The sequence below is a fragment of the Triturus cristatus genome, chromosome 4_1 (assembly GCF_964204655.1).
Source record: "Triturus cristatus chromosome 4_1, aTriCri1.1, whole genome shotgun sequence".
NCBI classification, from domain to species: Eukaryota; Metazoa; Chordata; class Amphibia; order Caudata; family Salamandridae; genus Triturus; species Triturus cristatus.
The window spans coordinates 1,113,334,532-1,113,348,950 of record NC_140585.1 but is presented as its reverse complement, the minus strand read 5'-3'; the positions used below and the strand labels follow the sequence as shown (position 1 = coordinate 1,113,348,950).

Here is a 14,419-nt window from a genome sequence, read left to right as displayed (position 1 = left end):
AAGCACATTTGTCCCAAAAACTCCTCTAAAGGTCTACGGAGTGCTGAAACTGACATTGATAAACTCGGCGAGAATGACAACTAATGCGCCTCACATGTTATATTCCGCTGCTTTCTACTATGTTGCTTCCCTTATTTGACAATGTAGGTTTATTTTTGCAGCCTACACTTGGAAGGCCTAGATGCATGGACATACTAGAACAAAATGTTGGTTGCTCTCTTGGGCAGCGGCCCTCATGCTTAATTTATTTATTGGGAAGGTGGTCTAGATTTCATTACAGGGTTTGCCCGACCACCCTGCCACTGGCAGGTGTCTGCCGTTGTTCCTCAACCCACAGGGAGATCTCCCATGATTCTACTTTGGTTCTTGTTATGGGGACACATGTTTATTCCCCCGTTTGTGTCTTGGGGATAGTTTAGGGAGGGGGTGGTTCCTAATCGTCGACCTATTTGGGAGGCTGCAATGGGGGGGGTGGGGGTGGGGGGGTTGGTAACGGGGCAACTTGTTTGGGCGGTTACAGGGAGCCGGGGAGGGGGGTTCTTGGGTATATGAGAGAAACACAATACAGTTTGGAGACAGCCAATTCAACTTCGACTGACAAACATGGAGTATATGTGTACGCTGGGCACGGATGCCCCATTGCTCGGGGAGGGTCCTGGGAGACACTGTATACATGGTACAACACAGCTAAGTGCGAAATTCACAGGCCGCAATTCCAGATGACAGACGCATGCTTTTTAACATGGAATGTACGCAGTTTTAACGATTACAAGAAGGCTAGACTAGTAAACTCTTACCTACGCAGACATCATATTGACGTATGCTTTTTGCAGGAAATTCACCTACGCAACCCCGCTGACTCTTAAATTATTCCCTCGCTCTTGGGGCGAGGTCCACTCCGCCACCTTCTCACAATATGCCTGGGGTGTTACCATTTTGATCAGACGTGGTATTGGTTGGTGTACGCATCATACCATCATAGACCCAGACGGACGATTTGTTATAGTGAGAGGTCAGTTAGCAACTACCCACATTACACTAGCCGCTGTTTATGGTCCAAATGCGGATGAACCCTTGTTTTTTCAGACAGTGTGGGCTAAGATTGTCTCAATAGGATGTGATACTGTCATATGGGGGGGGGGGGGGGGGACTACAATGCTATCATTAACACATTAGACGGGCGTAGCTCCTAATCCCCATCGTAACGCCACAACGTCTCTAAATTCTATTATGACTGAGCATAACCTGTATGATGCCTGGCGCCACTTCCATCCACTCGCACGGGAAGGCGCTTGTGTAAACTCATTCCGACAATCATGGTCGCGGCTTGATTTTTGGTTGGTGTCCGCCAATCTGATGACTTGAACGACCGACACGCAACACCTTCCATGCACCCTCTCCGATCATGCCCCGGTACTGTTGAAGTGGCAAATTCCAGATACGCAACCACGCGCCTTTGCGTGGCGACTCCCACCTCATACCATCTTAGACTCTGCCTTTAAGGACGAAATTGCCACAGAAATTCAAAACTATTTTTCTATAAATGAAGTTTCAGTGGACTCCCCATCAATATTATGGGAAGCTTTTCAAGTGGTTATAAGGGGGGGGTCTGTATCTCCAAACAATCTGGTGTTCTTTAATCCATTTGCACGACCCTAGCTAGACTGGAACAAGACATTAAGGGCTTGGAAACAGTTTTATGCAACCAAAGATGCTGCAAGTCTAGGATCTATCCGTACCCTCATCACGGAATTTGAACAGGAGGCAGAGAGGCAGACACAGTTCTTGGGAAGGGAGGCCAGAGCCCACAGATATGGGGAAGGAGACAGAGATGGGAAAACTCTTGCCAATCTATTGCGTCAAAAAACCGCCCCCACATATATAGCGGAGCTCCTAGACGTTGACTCCACTCCCATCCGTGGCCAACTAGGCACCCACGAATTTCTGACCAAATTCTATACATCCTTATATGAGGCCAAGCAACTTTCTATCCATCCAGATCTGGTTAAATATCTTGATTCCCTACAACTATTGTGGCTGAGCCCGGGACAGAGGAAGTATCTAGACCTCCCCTTCACGATAGAGGACATTACCCAAATTATTAGCACTCTCCCAACTGGAAAGGCACCGGGACTCTGACTAACCACCCTTTTCTATAAAACTTATGCCGACATCCTCGCCCCCAGACTACTGGATGTCTACCAGGAATCACTGGAGGCCGTGGTTCTATCCCAGTCCATGCGAGAAGCGGTAATTATCTCATTGCTTAAACCCGATAAACCCCCAACACTCTGATTCTTACAGACACTTGTTACTCAGACACCAAAATCTTAGCTAAGTTAATTGCTAATCGACTACAACCCCTGCTACCTATTATTGCCCGCCCTGACCAATCCGGTTTTATTCCCGGGAGATCAACAGCGCAAAACCTGCAAACCTTTTTTCGGTCCTCCATCAAATAGATCCCAAACTTCCCGCGGCGGCTGTTTTTTTAGACGCTACCAAAGCGTTCGACTCCCTTGAGTGGTCCTATTTATTTACTATCCTGCCGCGCCTGGGATTTAGCCCCAACTTCCTCAAGTTGAATAAATTGCTATACACTAAGCCAACAGCAAGACTCCTAGCCAATGGTCTCCTATCAGACGCATTCCCGATATCTAGAGGCACCCGCCAGGGGTGCTCCCTCTCCCCACTCTTATTCGCAATTGCGATGGAGCCTCTATCAGCCTGAATCCTCCAACATCACCCCTCCCATGGTTTAATATTTACTGATCGCAATCTCACTATATCTACGTACGCGGATGACATAACATTATATGTAAGGCACCCGGACGAGAACCTAGACCCGTTACTCAGAGAGCTGTTACGATTTGGAGAGTTATCTGGGATCAACATCAACTGGGGAAAATCTTCCATTTTACCATTGACACATGCACCAGTGTGCAGAACTCTCAAATTCCCCTTACAGTGGGCAGATGGCGAGATTAAGTACTTGGGTGTGTGGCTCTGCATAGATCTGCAACTCCTGTGGAATCTAAATTTTGGTAAACTGTACTCCTGGCTGGAAGAAAAAAATCAAAAGTTGGTCACTGCTACCCTTATCATTGGCAGGCAGAATTGCCATTCTTAAAATGATCGTCCTCCCTAAGTTTTTATACTACTTTGTAAACATTCCAATTCCTCTGACCCAGGCCTTTTTTTAAACAATTACGTTCTGCAGCCATATCGCTGGTTTGGGCTGGCAAACAACCAAGGATTAGTTGGGATGTCCTAACTCGCCCGATGAGTAGGGGGGGGCGTTGGTGCCCCGGACTTTGAACTATATGCCCTAAGTGCCCAGGCTCAATTTCTCCATTACTGGACTTACCCTGTCCCGTTTCAGCCACATGTTGCCACAGAGAAAGACATAGCAGACCCTATTCCGCTTAGCACAGCCATCTATTATCCCTTTCGACGCACCCCGAACGAAATTAATACCGTAGAGGTGGTGTGCTGGGCTTGGGAGGGGTTGAGGAGGCGAGTCCAGGCCCCATTACTATATGCCCCATCGGTACCGCTGGCGAGACATCCCCACTTTGCTTTCCTCCATGACGGGGGCGCAATTGGCAGAGCAAAACATATGGGTATCACTACTATGGGAGATCTCTATCCTAATTACGCCTTTTTACCCAATCCAGCCGAGTGGGAGGGGGAGGCGGCCCCATTACTGGAGAAGCTCCTCTTCCACCAATTAAAGATGAACTGTAAGGCACTACATCCTACTTATCCGGCTCCCCCTGCAACCCTACACTCCCTTCATAATCTATTAAGTACACCATCGCCACGTAAACTTCTAACTAGGCTGTACATTATCACAAATGCACACACTATATTCGGACCCTGGTGCGCTTATGCAGTGGCATCTAGACCTGGGAGGCATCCCAACGGACGAACAGTGGGCCCACTGCTGCTCTCAGACAAAATATTTATCTCCAAACTATAAGCTACGATTAATACACTTCATGTTTCTTCACAGTTTTTATAGGACCCCTCTACAACTATTCACTTAGAGACCCCTCAAATTGTTGGAAATGTAGACGGGAGGGGGCCGCTTTCCTTCACGTGGCCTGGGAGTGCCCCGCGGTCTCCGACTACTGGACAAGGGTATCCGAAACTATACATGAAATTACAGGCCAGCCCATCGCCCACACTCCCCTGGTGTTGCTGTTGGGTTACTTAGCACAGACACGTCCCGAATACCGATGCTTAACGGCAATGATGCTTGTCCTTGCCAGATGTAGGCTTGAAATCCATTGGGGAGCCACCCGAGGCCCCAAAATCAAGGACTGGTTACACAACAGAGCTTATTGTCAAGAGCAACTGACACTTTACTGGGACCTCATGCAGACGGCATCCAGATCAAAAGACATCTGGGAACCTTTCATGACATGGCTTCGTGCCTGCGATGCGCCTCCAGATCCCGCGGTATCACCACCCACCTCAACTGGACCAAACGAGGATCAGTCTTCTAACTGATCAGGCAATTTCCTGCATATCGAGCTCTTGATGGGTTTGAGAATACAGATTTGAAGCTGTGGCTAGTATGTTCGATTGTAAATTATTCATTGTGTAAAGTAGATTTGCCTTTTCATGTTTTCAGTCCTGACATTTCAATGCACGCACTGCTACTTCTCCCCCACAGTGGAGTTCCCCGACTAACTATGGGGCTATAACGGAGTAAGACTTGCTTCGCGAGAGCTCTGGCAGAGCTGCTCTAAATCCAGCGATCTACCTAAATCTGGCGGTCTGCAGGACTCGGGACTCACATGCCCCGGACCGGAGGCATACACGGTGGCGGGGGGAAGACCCGCGGAGCGACTTGTAGCCGGATCCCGCGAGGAACTGCCCGAGGAGCGAGCGAGCCCAGGAGACGGCAAGATGGCGGCGGCCCCCGAGATCTAGGGGATGGCTCTGCGGCCAGACGGAGTGCGGCGCCGACCGGCGAGGGGCAGCCTGGATGCCCCGAGTGCACTGGCGGAGGCGCGCCTGTCACGGGTAGGAGGTGACGGGCTAGAACGAGGGGGCTGGGACGCGTGTCGCCTCCCCTCGGAGCTCCGACGAGACCAAGACTTCGCCCGCATTGGAGTGCCACTGCGGGGGGACATGGCCGGCCAGTGAGGTGAGGTGCGGTGCGACCGATCCGCCAGGCGCACCACTGCACTACACCGGACACCTCAGGTACGCCGCCCTTTGCGCTGTACGGCGAGGGACACTCGGTTGGACATCCGGTCTTACGGCCATCAGAGGCTCTGGCTGGAGGAAGGACCGCGACACGGAGGAACCGGCCTGGTAGGCCCTGGGCACATCTCTACCCGGCCCGGAGCGGTGCAGTTGGACTGGGCCCTTGCTCCTCCCCCCCCCCCCCGGCAGGGGCTGCGGCCGCACCTGACTTTGCGGCGGGGGTGACGCCCATCCTATCGGGGGGCCCTGAGACGACCGGCCCGCCACCGTTGGGCCTGCGGAGCGCGGCGCCGCTGGGTTGAGTGGCCGTTGCGGCGGGATCCTGCGGGGGAAGAGGGGGACGGCGCGGCCCCCCCCCCCCCTGGGATTTAGAGGCGGATTGCTGACCGGGGGCCCGTTGGGGACCGGATCTCACGGCCGGAGATGGGGAAGAAGGCCCCGCCAGAGAAACCTGCCCGGCAGGGGACTATGGACGACTATACCTGCACCCGGACGCAACCGGGGGCACCGCCTCTCCCCCCTGCGGCGCGTTCTGACACGGAACTGCTGATGGAGGCCATACAAGCCTCCAGGACGGACATTCAGGAGTCCAGGGCGGCGCTGGAGGTTAAGATCGGTGAGGTGGGCTCCGAAGTTACGCTACTGAGGCAGGACTTCCGCAACTTGTCGGAGAGGGTGCAGACGGCCGAAACTAGGATCAGTGAGGCTGAGGATACCATCACCCATCTCCGCAGAGATGTGGCGGAACTGCAGGCATCGCACCGACAACTACTCTGGAAGGTGGACGATGCGGAAAACAGGGCGAGACGCAACAACCTCCGCTTTGTGGGCTTTAGGGAAGGCATCGAGGGATCGGACATGGCGTTGTTTCTCCGCACCTGGCTGATGGACACGTTTCCACGGGCCCCATTCTCGAACTGCTTTCTGATTGAAAGGGCACATAGGGCGCTCCTGGTGAAGCCGCCGGTGTGGGCGCGGCCGCGTCCCGTCATTGCGGTTCCTCAATTTTGCAGACAGGGATCTGATCCTGCGGGAGGCCCGGAAAAAGGGGGCACTCCGGATAGAAAACACGAACATCATGATATTCCCGGACTACAGTCAAGAAGTGCAAAAACAGAGGAGAGCCTTTGACGCGGTCAAAGCGAAGCTACGAGACCTCCGCCTTACCTACATGCTGCTTTTCCCGGGTTGGTGGTTTCCAGTTTGAGGATGTTGGGGGATGGGAGGGGGGGGGGGACGGGACAGTTGGGGATGGTTGGGCGGGGAGGGGTTGGGGACAGGTCACTGCAGGCACGCACGACACACCACGGGGTTTGACCGCCAGCGAGGTGCCCCCGGGGCAGTACACACAGATGGAGTTGCAATGCCTGCCACGAAGGTAACACAGGGTGTAGCAGAGGAAGGGTTCTCAATCCTAACGTGGAATGTCAATGGGCTTGGGAGTAAAATTAAGAGAGGCCTGGTAAACGCCTACCTTAAGACGGCAGGCCCAGACGTAGCGTTATTACAGGAATCGCACCTTATGGGGACTAAATGTGGATTCCTAGCCCGGGGTCATTACACGGTCCTAGCGCATGCGGGCTTTACCCAGGGTTCGAGAGGGGTGGCGATACTGGTCCGGAAAACACACCCGTTTAGAGTGACACAGACATGGACGGACTCCCTGGGGACTTACGTGGGGGTTCGGGGAGTGTGGCGGCGGAAGGAATACACGTTAGTGTCGGTCTATGCTCCACCTAAGCTTCAGGCGTCCACATTAAAAGGCGTGGCGGAAATACAGCTTGCCACATCAGACACGGTGCAAGTGCTTGGGGGCGACTTTAATGATGTACTGGCCCCGGCGCTGGACAGGACGGGCGATAGGGGGAGGGACCGGCCTCTGACGGCCCTCGCAGCCACGATGGAGACTCTAGGTCTGACAGACGTGTGGCGTTGGTTACACCCGACACGGCGGGAGTACTCCTTTTTCTCCGGGGCCCACAGGGTGTATTCCAGATTGGACTATATCTTCATGGCGCGACACATGTTGAATGAGGGTGTTCTAGCTGAATATAAAGCGAGGGGCTTGTCGGATCATTCTCCCCTTCTGGTGACAATGGCCCCCCGGATACCGGGGAGGGGGCAGTGGCGAGTCTCAGCATGGGACCTCCAGAACTCGAAGGTGCTGAAGGGCATTCGAGCAGATGTTAAAGTCTGCCTAGCCGACAATGTGGGCTCGGTGTCGTCGCCGGTGACCCTCTGGGAATCTATGAAGGCGGTCATGCGGGGTAGAGTCCAGGTTAGGATTGCGGAGGAAACTAGGGAACGGCAAAGGGAGCTACAGGCGCTGGAGAGCCACATACTTCAGTTGGACAGGGAGTACCTCGCGGACCCGGCACGGGAGACACTGCGCCGGATGCTTGACGTTCAGCGGCAGTATAGAGATCGGGCTACGGGAGAAGCCAAAAAACAGGCGTTGGCGACGCTTCACCGTTTATATGACGTCGGTGATAAGTCGGGCAAGCTATTGGCGTGGCTCAGTAGAAAAGAGAGGGATGCAAGATGGGTAGAACAGGTGCGAGACGAATGGGGGAATTTAGTAAATTCCGATGCGCAGATCGCGGAAGCCTTTGCAGGGCACTTTCGGGCATTCTATGCTGCTCGGGACCTGGGCTCGCATGAGGACGCGCTACAGTACATGGCGGATCTAGACCTACCGATGCTCGCGGATGGAGACATCAAAGAGCTGGAGGCCCCCCTTACGTTAGACGAGGTGAAAAAGGCGCTGGCCAAGCTGCGGGTGGGGAAGGCGCCGGGTCCGAACGGGTTCCCCGCGGAATTTTTTTTTAAAACGGCGGATCTTCTGGCTCGCCATCTGTTGGCGTTATTTGAGGGGGCACGGGGAGAGGGGTGCCTCCCCCCGGATCTTAGATTGGCCACGATCGTCCCGATTTTCAAGGAGGGGAAACCGCCGGAGGAGTGCACGTCGTATCGCCCAATCTCGCTGCTTAACACCGAGGTGAAATTATTGGCGACGGTGCTGGCCCTCCGGCTGCGGAGGGTGCTCCCAGATTTGGTCCATCTGGATCAGACGGGCTTCCTCCCCAGTAGGGCGACGAGACTGAATCTGAGGCGCTCGCACAACTGGTTACAGGCGGTGAGTGGCCGACGGGACCCTCACTGGTTTCTCTCCTTGGACGCGGAAAAGGCGTTCGATGCGGTGCATTGGCCCTTCCTGGAGGGAGTCCTGGGGCGTCTGGGATTCGGACCTGTCTTCCGCCAATGGGTGTGATTACTGTATACGGACCCGAGGGCGCGGGTGAGGGTAAATGGGGTCACGTCGGGGGAATTCCCTATTTGCAGGGGTACGCGGCAGGGATGTCCGTTGTCCCCCCTGCTCTTCACATTGACGATAGAAGTGTTGGCGGCGCGGGTCAGACAACACCCGGAGATTCGAGGTTTTCGGAAGGGTCCGCTAGACGATCTGGAGGAAAAAATATCCCTCTACGCGGACGACGTCCTTCTTTATGTTACACGCCCCGACACGACGATCCCGATAATTTTCTCAGAGCTAGAACGGTATGGTGCCCACTCGGGTTACAGGGTGAACTGGCATAAGTCGGTGCTATATGCCCCGGAGGGGCGGGGGGACTGGCCGTGTCTCCCAGACAGGCTCCAGATGACGACGGAGGCGTTTCAATATCTCGGAGTGTTTATAACACTAGACCGGACTGTCTCCTACAACAGGAATGTTGGGAGGGTTCTGACCAATTTCGTGGAGGACGCACACAGATGGCGTCGACTGCCGCTTACGCTACTGGGGCGTGCAGCCATGTTTAAAATGATAACGCTGCCCAGGTTCCTGTATGCGTTCCAGAATGAATACTATCCGGTACTTAGGCGAGTCTTTCGAGAAATTGATTCGGAACTACGTAGCTTTCTCTGGTTAGGTAGACAACCCAGGGTGGCGATAAGGACCCTGCAGCGGCACCAGTATAGCGGGGGGATCTCGCTTCCCAACATTGAGGCCTACTACTGGGCGGAACACCAGGTGTACATTAATGACTGGCTTTATGCCCCAGCAATGCACCCGACGTTTGCTCTGGAAAGACATCTCATGGGCGCCCATCCGTATCATTATTACTTATATGGTGGCAAGGGTACGAGACGGTTACTGGTGGCCACTAAAATCACCTTGACGATTTGGAAAAGGGCGACCCGGGAGATTGGCTGGGACAGGAAACTAAGTAGACAGACGCCCCTATGGCGCTGCACGTGGCTACCGGAACTGAACAAGTTGAGGGGGTTCACGCACTGGGATAACATCGGGGTGTCGACACTGGGTGACGTGCTAGTGAGGGGGGGAGCTGAAGTCCTTTTCGGTGCTCCGTAAGGAATTTGGATTGCTACCCACGCAGTACTATAAGTACGCGCAACTGAAACATGCTTGGCAGGCAGAGGGGCTCCAGACGGTCTCTCTTCCCGAATACGCACGATTAGAGGGGAGACTGCTGCAGGAACACATGGTGGAAAGGGCGGTGTCCCTCACATATCGGACCCTCATGAACATTATGCCCGACACTATAGGGGCGCTTCGGGCAACATGGGAGGCAGACGTGGGCGAGATGGACGAGGTGGACTGGGATACAGTTCTCATGCACCCACGTGAGGTGGCGATTAAGTCCCGGCTGCGGCTGATCAAATTCAATATTCTGCATAGAACATACTTTGATAGACTCCGGCTGTTCAAAATGGGACGGATAGGGGACACGTCGTGTCTGAGGTGCGGAAGGGAGGGAGGGAACTTCTATCATGTACTTTGGCTTTGCCCGCAGATCCAGGGGTACTGGCGGGGGATCCTAGGGGAATTGAGTAAGGTGCTGGAGGTGCCACTGCAGGAGGACCCTAAGTTAGTGTTACTGGGTATGACACATGATGTGGAATTCCCCCGCCCGCTGTTGACTTTCCTGGTACTGGCTCTGGTGGTGGCAAAGAGGGACGTGGCAAAGAGGGACGTAGCTAAATATTGGGTGGCGCCCTCGCCACCCCGATTGGAGGAGTGGAGGAGGGGTCTTGACGTCTACATGGCGGAATGAGTCCGGAACAGACTCCTTGTGTAATGAGAGAGGGGGGGGTGGAGGGCGGGCGGGGTGGGTGTGGTGCTCAGTACTGACCTGTTTGTTTGGTTGTTTTACTCTGTGCGTAGCAGTAAACCAAAAATGCCAATAAAAATGTTTATAAAAAAAACAAACTATGGGGCTATAACGATAATTGACTATGTACACTGTATGAACTCTGTTACTATCTATCTTCCTGCCATATTTGTATAAATTGTGTATGATCTCTCCAATAAAATATAAATAAAAAGTTGTTTTTTAAAAAAACTTTTATGCTTCACCACTTTCAAATGTCACTAGCCGCCACTATAAAAAGACACTTGTGTTAAATGTTTTAAGGAATACAATATTGCATACTTGTCATGTAAAATGCATGTTTTATAAGTACCTGGTGATGGTTTTAATGATGCTGTCAAGCTCATCCGTGGATGGTGTATTTCGACCACCAGGTGGAAATACAAGGTTGATGGGATCGAAGAGTCTGGATAATGATTTTGACAGATAAGCAGCTTCATATGCTTGCAATGAATCTTTTAATGCCTTTTCTGGGCTGCAGAAAACATACAAAGACATTGATTAAAACAGCAGATGTTGAATGATGCATCTTTATCGAGTTTGACTTTAACTTAATAGGGGAAGTTGAAGAGCCTCTTTCTACTCTCGCATTCACTTTAAGCCAGAAGAGATGTATTAAAAGTTCTACAAGAATCGTCTTATTTGAATGGTCAGAATGTTTTCTTCTGGCAGCACTACTGCGAGGCAGTTTCTTGATTCTTTGATCAATGAGCTACCATGGAGACTTTCATCTTGAAAGAAAAAGCCCAGTAAAGGTACACCAAACAGAGCTTTAGAACAAGCAAGTCAATCAATTTTAAGACGAAAGTTAGTATATAAGAAAATAGAAAGTGAACAAGTGTGCATTTATATGATTAATTGCTTTCTTCAAATAAAGTACGCATTACATGTAACTGTCTTTTTATAAAAAACATTTTATTTCCTTTAATTCAGTACATTTCCAGTCATTCACTTCTTTGGTACATTACAGTCCATTAAATCACACTATTCTGCATGTTTCTTGCATATTACATTCCCCTAAGTACACATTTATTTAGGTCAGCTCATTCATTTATTCATGTATATGCCCCCCCAACTCCCCCCTCCCTCTCCCTCACTGCAGGTGCTCTAAACATCATATTTCCACTAATTTGTCGCTTCTCTTGCGGTTCATTGAATAGTAATGCATCTTTCGGATATTTCTCCTATTGTCCTGCACCAATCTATGTTTCCTGGTATCCTACGGGTTTGCCTCCCCGGGTTCTTGTTCTAAGTCGCCTTCTTGGCCATGTCTCAAGGGGCTCCCCTGTCTAGAGAGCGATGTTGGGGTGGTGGAGCCAGATCCCTGGTCATTTAGTTTCATCTCCTCCACCAGTGCTTCCCATGCCCAGGCTCTTTCAATTTTATCTAGGCATCGTCTTGCATTCCTGATCAAGACTTTGCCATCGCAGCCCACCCACTTCTCTAGCTCCCGCTTCCATCTATTTATGCTATGGCCATTCAGTGCCTTTCACCTACTAGTGATTTCTTGCTTGACTAAAATAAAGTCCAAGACCTGAAATTTGTCAGTGACCTTTGTCTTGGCTGTGTGAGGGTACAAGCCAAGCAGGCAGTGCGTCGGCGCGCATGGTACTACTCGGTCAGTTATTCAGGCCGTTTCAGTCGTCGCCTCCTGCCAGTAATGCGTTAGTGCCTGGCAGCTCCTTATCATGTATTACATGTAACTGTCTTAACATTGGACAAAAGTAAAATTCCACATATGAAAACTCCTCCAATGAACAATGGATATTTAATCGAGACCACAACCTTCAATGGGAGAAGGGAGGGCAGAATGTAGGAGGGGAAGGCCAGAATTCGGCAACATCAGGCAACATACAACTTGCATCCTCAAATTTAAAGCTCCCTTTAAAGCTGAGAAGGGAAAACGATGAATAAGTGATGAAGAGTGTTTTCTCCATAACGTCCCCCCATTTCTAAGGGGGATGCGAATTGGCTGGTGTAAGAGCATCAATAAAAGAGAGCACAGAATGAGAGTTAGAGACAAGATATTCCTTGACCGCATGCTAAACCTTCAGCCTTGCAAGATTTCTCACACTTGCTCTAATGCCCGGGTGTGCAATTCCTTGTGGTGAGCTTGCATCTTCGATCTCTTTCCATAGGTCAAGCCGCCAACATCTGTAAAGCAGAGTATTCTTCTGTCACTTTTTTGTACAGAGTCTTTCAGGAGTTGCTATTGGGTAGGGGTATAGATTCAGGGTGGGAGTGTTTGGGGTGTGTCACCCCACAATTAAATGCATTATTTGCTTGATAGTTTGATCTGGGAGCCCTGAGTTGGGTCTGCTGTGTCTGTTGGTTTTTCTTATTGTTCTCGTTTCACTAAGATTTAAATTTCTTAATTTTTTATTTGGAATTTCAATATACATAGTGACTGGTAGTATATCTGCACCCATTGAAGTACTCGTTGAATGACTGAAGATTTACAACTTTTTGGAATTCACAAACCTTGCCAGTAGTAGGCTTAGAAAGGTTCGCCAGTCTCACATATTCAGGCATAATACTGAAATTCAAACTCCAAAAAGGTGATGGCACGAATGCTTGCAAATAATCCAACAACTGGAAATCGCTCGGGGTAGCATTCAAACCCATTATTTTTTGCCAACTGAGCCACTCTAGACAGAGGCCCACCTAAAACAAATCAGTATTGACCCTGGCCCTCATGGGAACAGTCCATACCAAACCTTGGTCCTCTCACCCCTCAAACCTGCAGCCTACCACTTTTTAGTTGGGAAATTTAAGAATCACACCCTTCGAGACTAAGCTACGCCCCTGCTCCTGGGAGAAACATCTATATTGAAGGTCTGTATTGGTAAGTGCAGCCATGACCAGGATCAGAGAAAGTATCTAAGCGTGATGATTTGCAAAGCAGTCTATATGTCTTTCCCACTAACCTAATCATACTGACACTGTCAGAGCCCTTACGTTCGAGAAAAAAGGAGCATATTGCTTTGGTTATGAACGTGCCTCAGGCCCACTAAAGGGAATTCCAGGATAGAGATGTTGGCAGACCTATCTCCATTTCCACCTTGTTGTCAATCAAGATCATAGCATCCACCACCATAGTCCTGAAGTCACTTGGTTCCCGCATCTGGGACTCAAAAGCTTTATTCCAGTTGTCAAATATAAGAACCTCACTCTCCTTTAACTTCACAGTTGGCTCTACACCAGCCACCTGGGCTCCATTTTCTTGAGCGTCCATTGCAGAGATTGAACTTTTCCCTTGTCCAGTTTCTTTAGGATAGTGTCCATGGCACCAAGTGATTCCTGGCACCAGATCATTTGCCAGGAACTCTTCCATAGTCTCTTCTCCAGTAGTTTCTTTCCTACATGACTGAAAAGTTACGCTTGCCACTTTAGTGTACCTTGTCAGCCATGTTTCTGATTCAAGGCTCCCACTATCATCCGACAACACAGGTCCCTCTCCTGCCCCAGAAAATGTGCTGCAGACTTCTCTGCCCTACCAGACCAGATCATCCAGCCACACCTGCAGGTGCCATACAAACATGTTGGTCCCGGTTGCTTTGACACCCAGATAGGCCCACAGAAGGCTCAGAATCTGTCTATCCACCACATCAGCTGCAGAAGAAAGAAGGCGCAGCTCTCACCAAAAGTGCCTCAACCAAGTGTGGCATTTCTATTTTTCATGCGGTACTTTTTTTCTTTCTTTTAACTGTTTTTATTTTTAAACTGCAGCCAAGACATCAGCGGGAGCGCCTTATACACATTAGATTTGACATTGTTACAATCGTTACAGTCAGAGATACAGAGATTACCCTATGGGTGTTCATTCTCCAATGCCCATCCCTATCCCTCTCTATGAATTAGATATGGCCCTCCCAAGTCCACCAACAATTTATAGATCCTGCGCGTTGGGGTATGCATTATCAATCCCAGCCCCTTCCATCTCTAGATTACAGTATCTTAGCCATGCCTACTACATTTTCGTTAACTTTTTAGGACATCCTCTGGCCGTGTATGCTGTTTTCTAGTCC

The 14,419-nt window shown here is 50.8% G+C and overlaps 1 protein-coding gene across 1 annotated transcript in view; it reads right to left on the bottom strand.

The window, feature by feature from the left end:
• The window catches only part of COG5 (component of oligomeric golgi complex 5), a 1,436,183-nt gene that overhangs the window by 456,804 nt on the left and 964,960 nt on the right, over positions 1-14,419 (bottom strand). Inside the window, exon 13 of the mRNA XM_085654126.1 lies at positions 10,705-10,866. Within this exon, the coding sequence (XP_085510252.1) occupies positions 10,705-10,866 (162 nt within the window). The remainder of the gene's footprint in view (positions 1-10,704; positions 10,867-14,419) is intronic.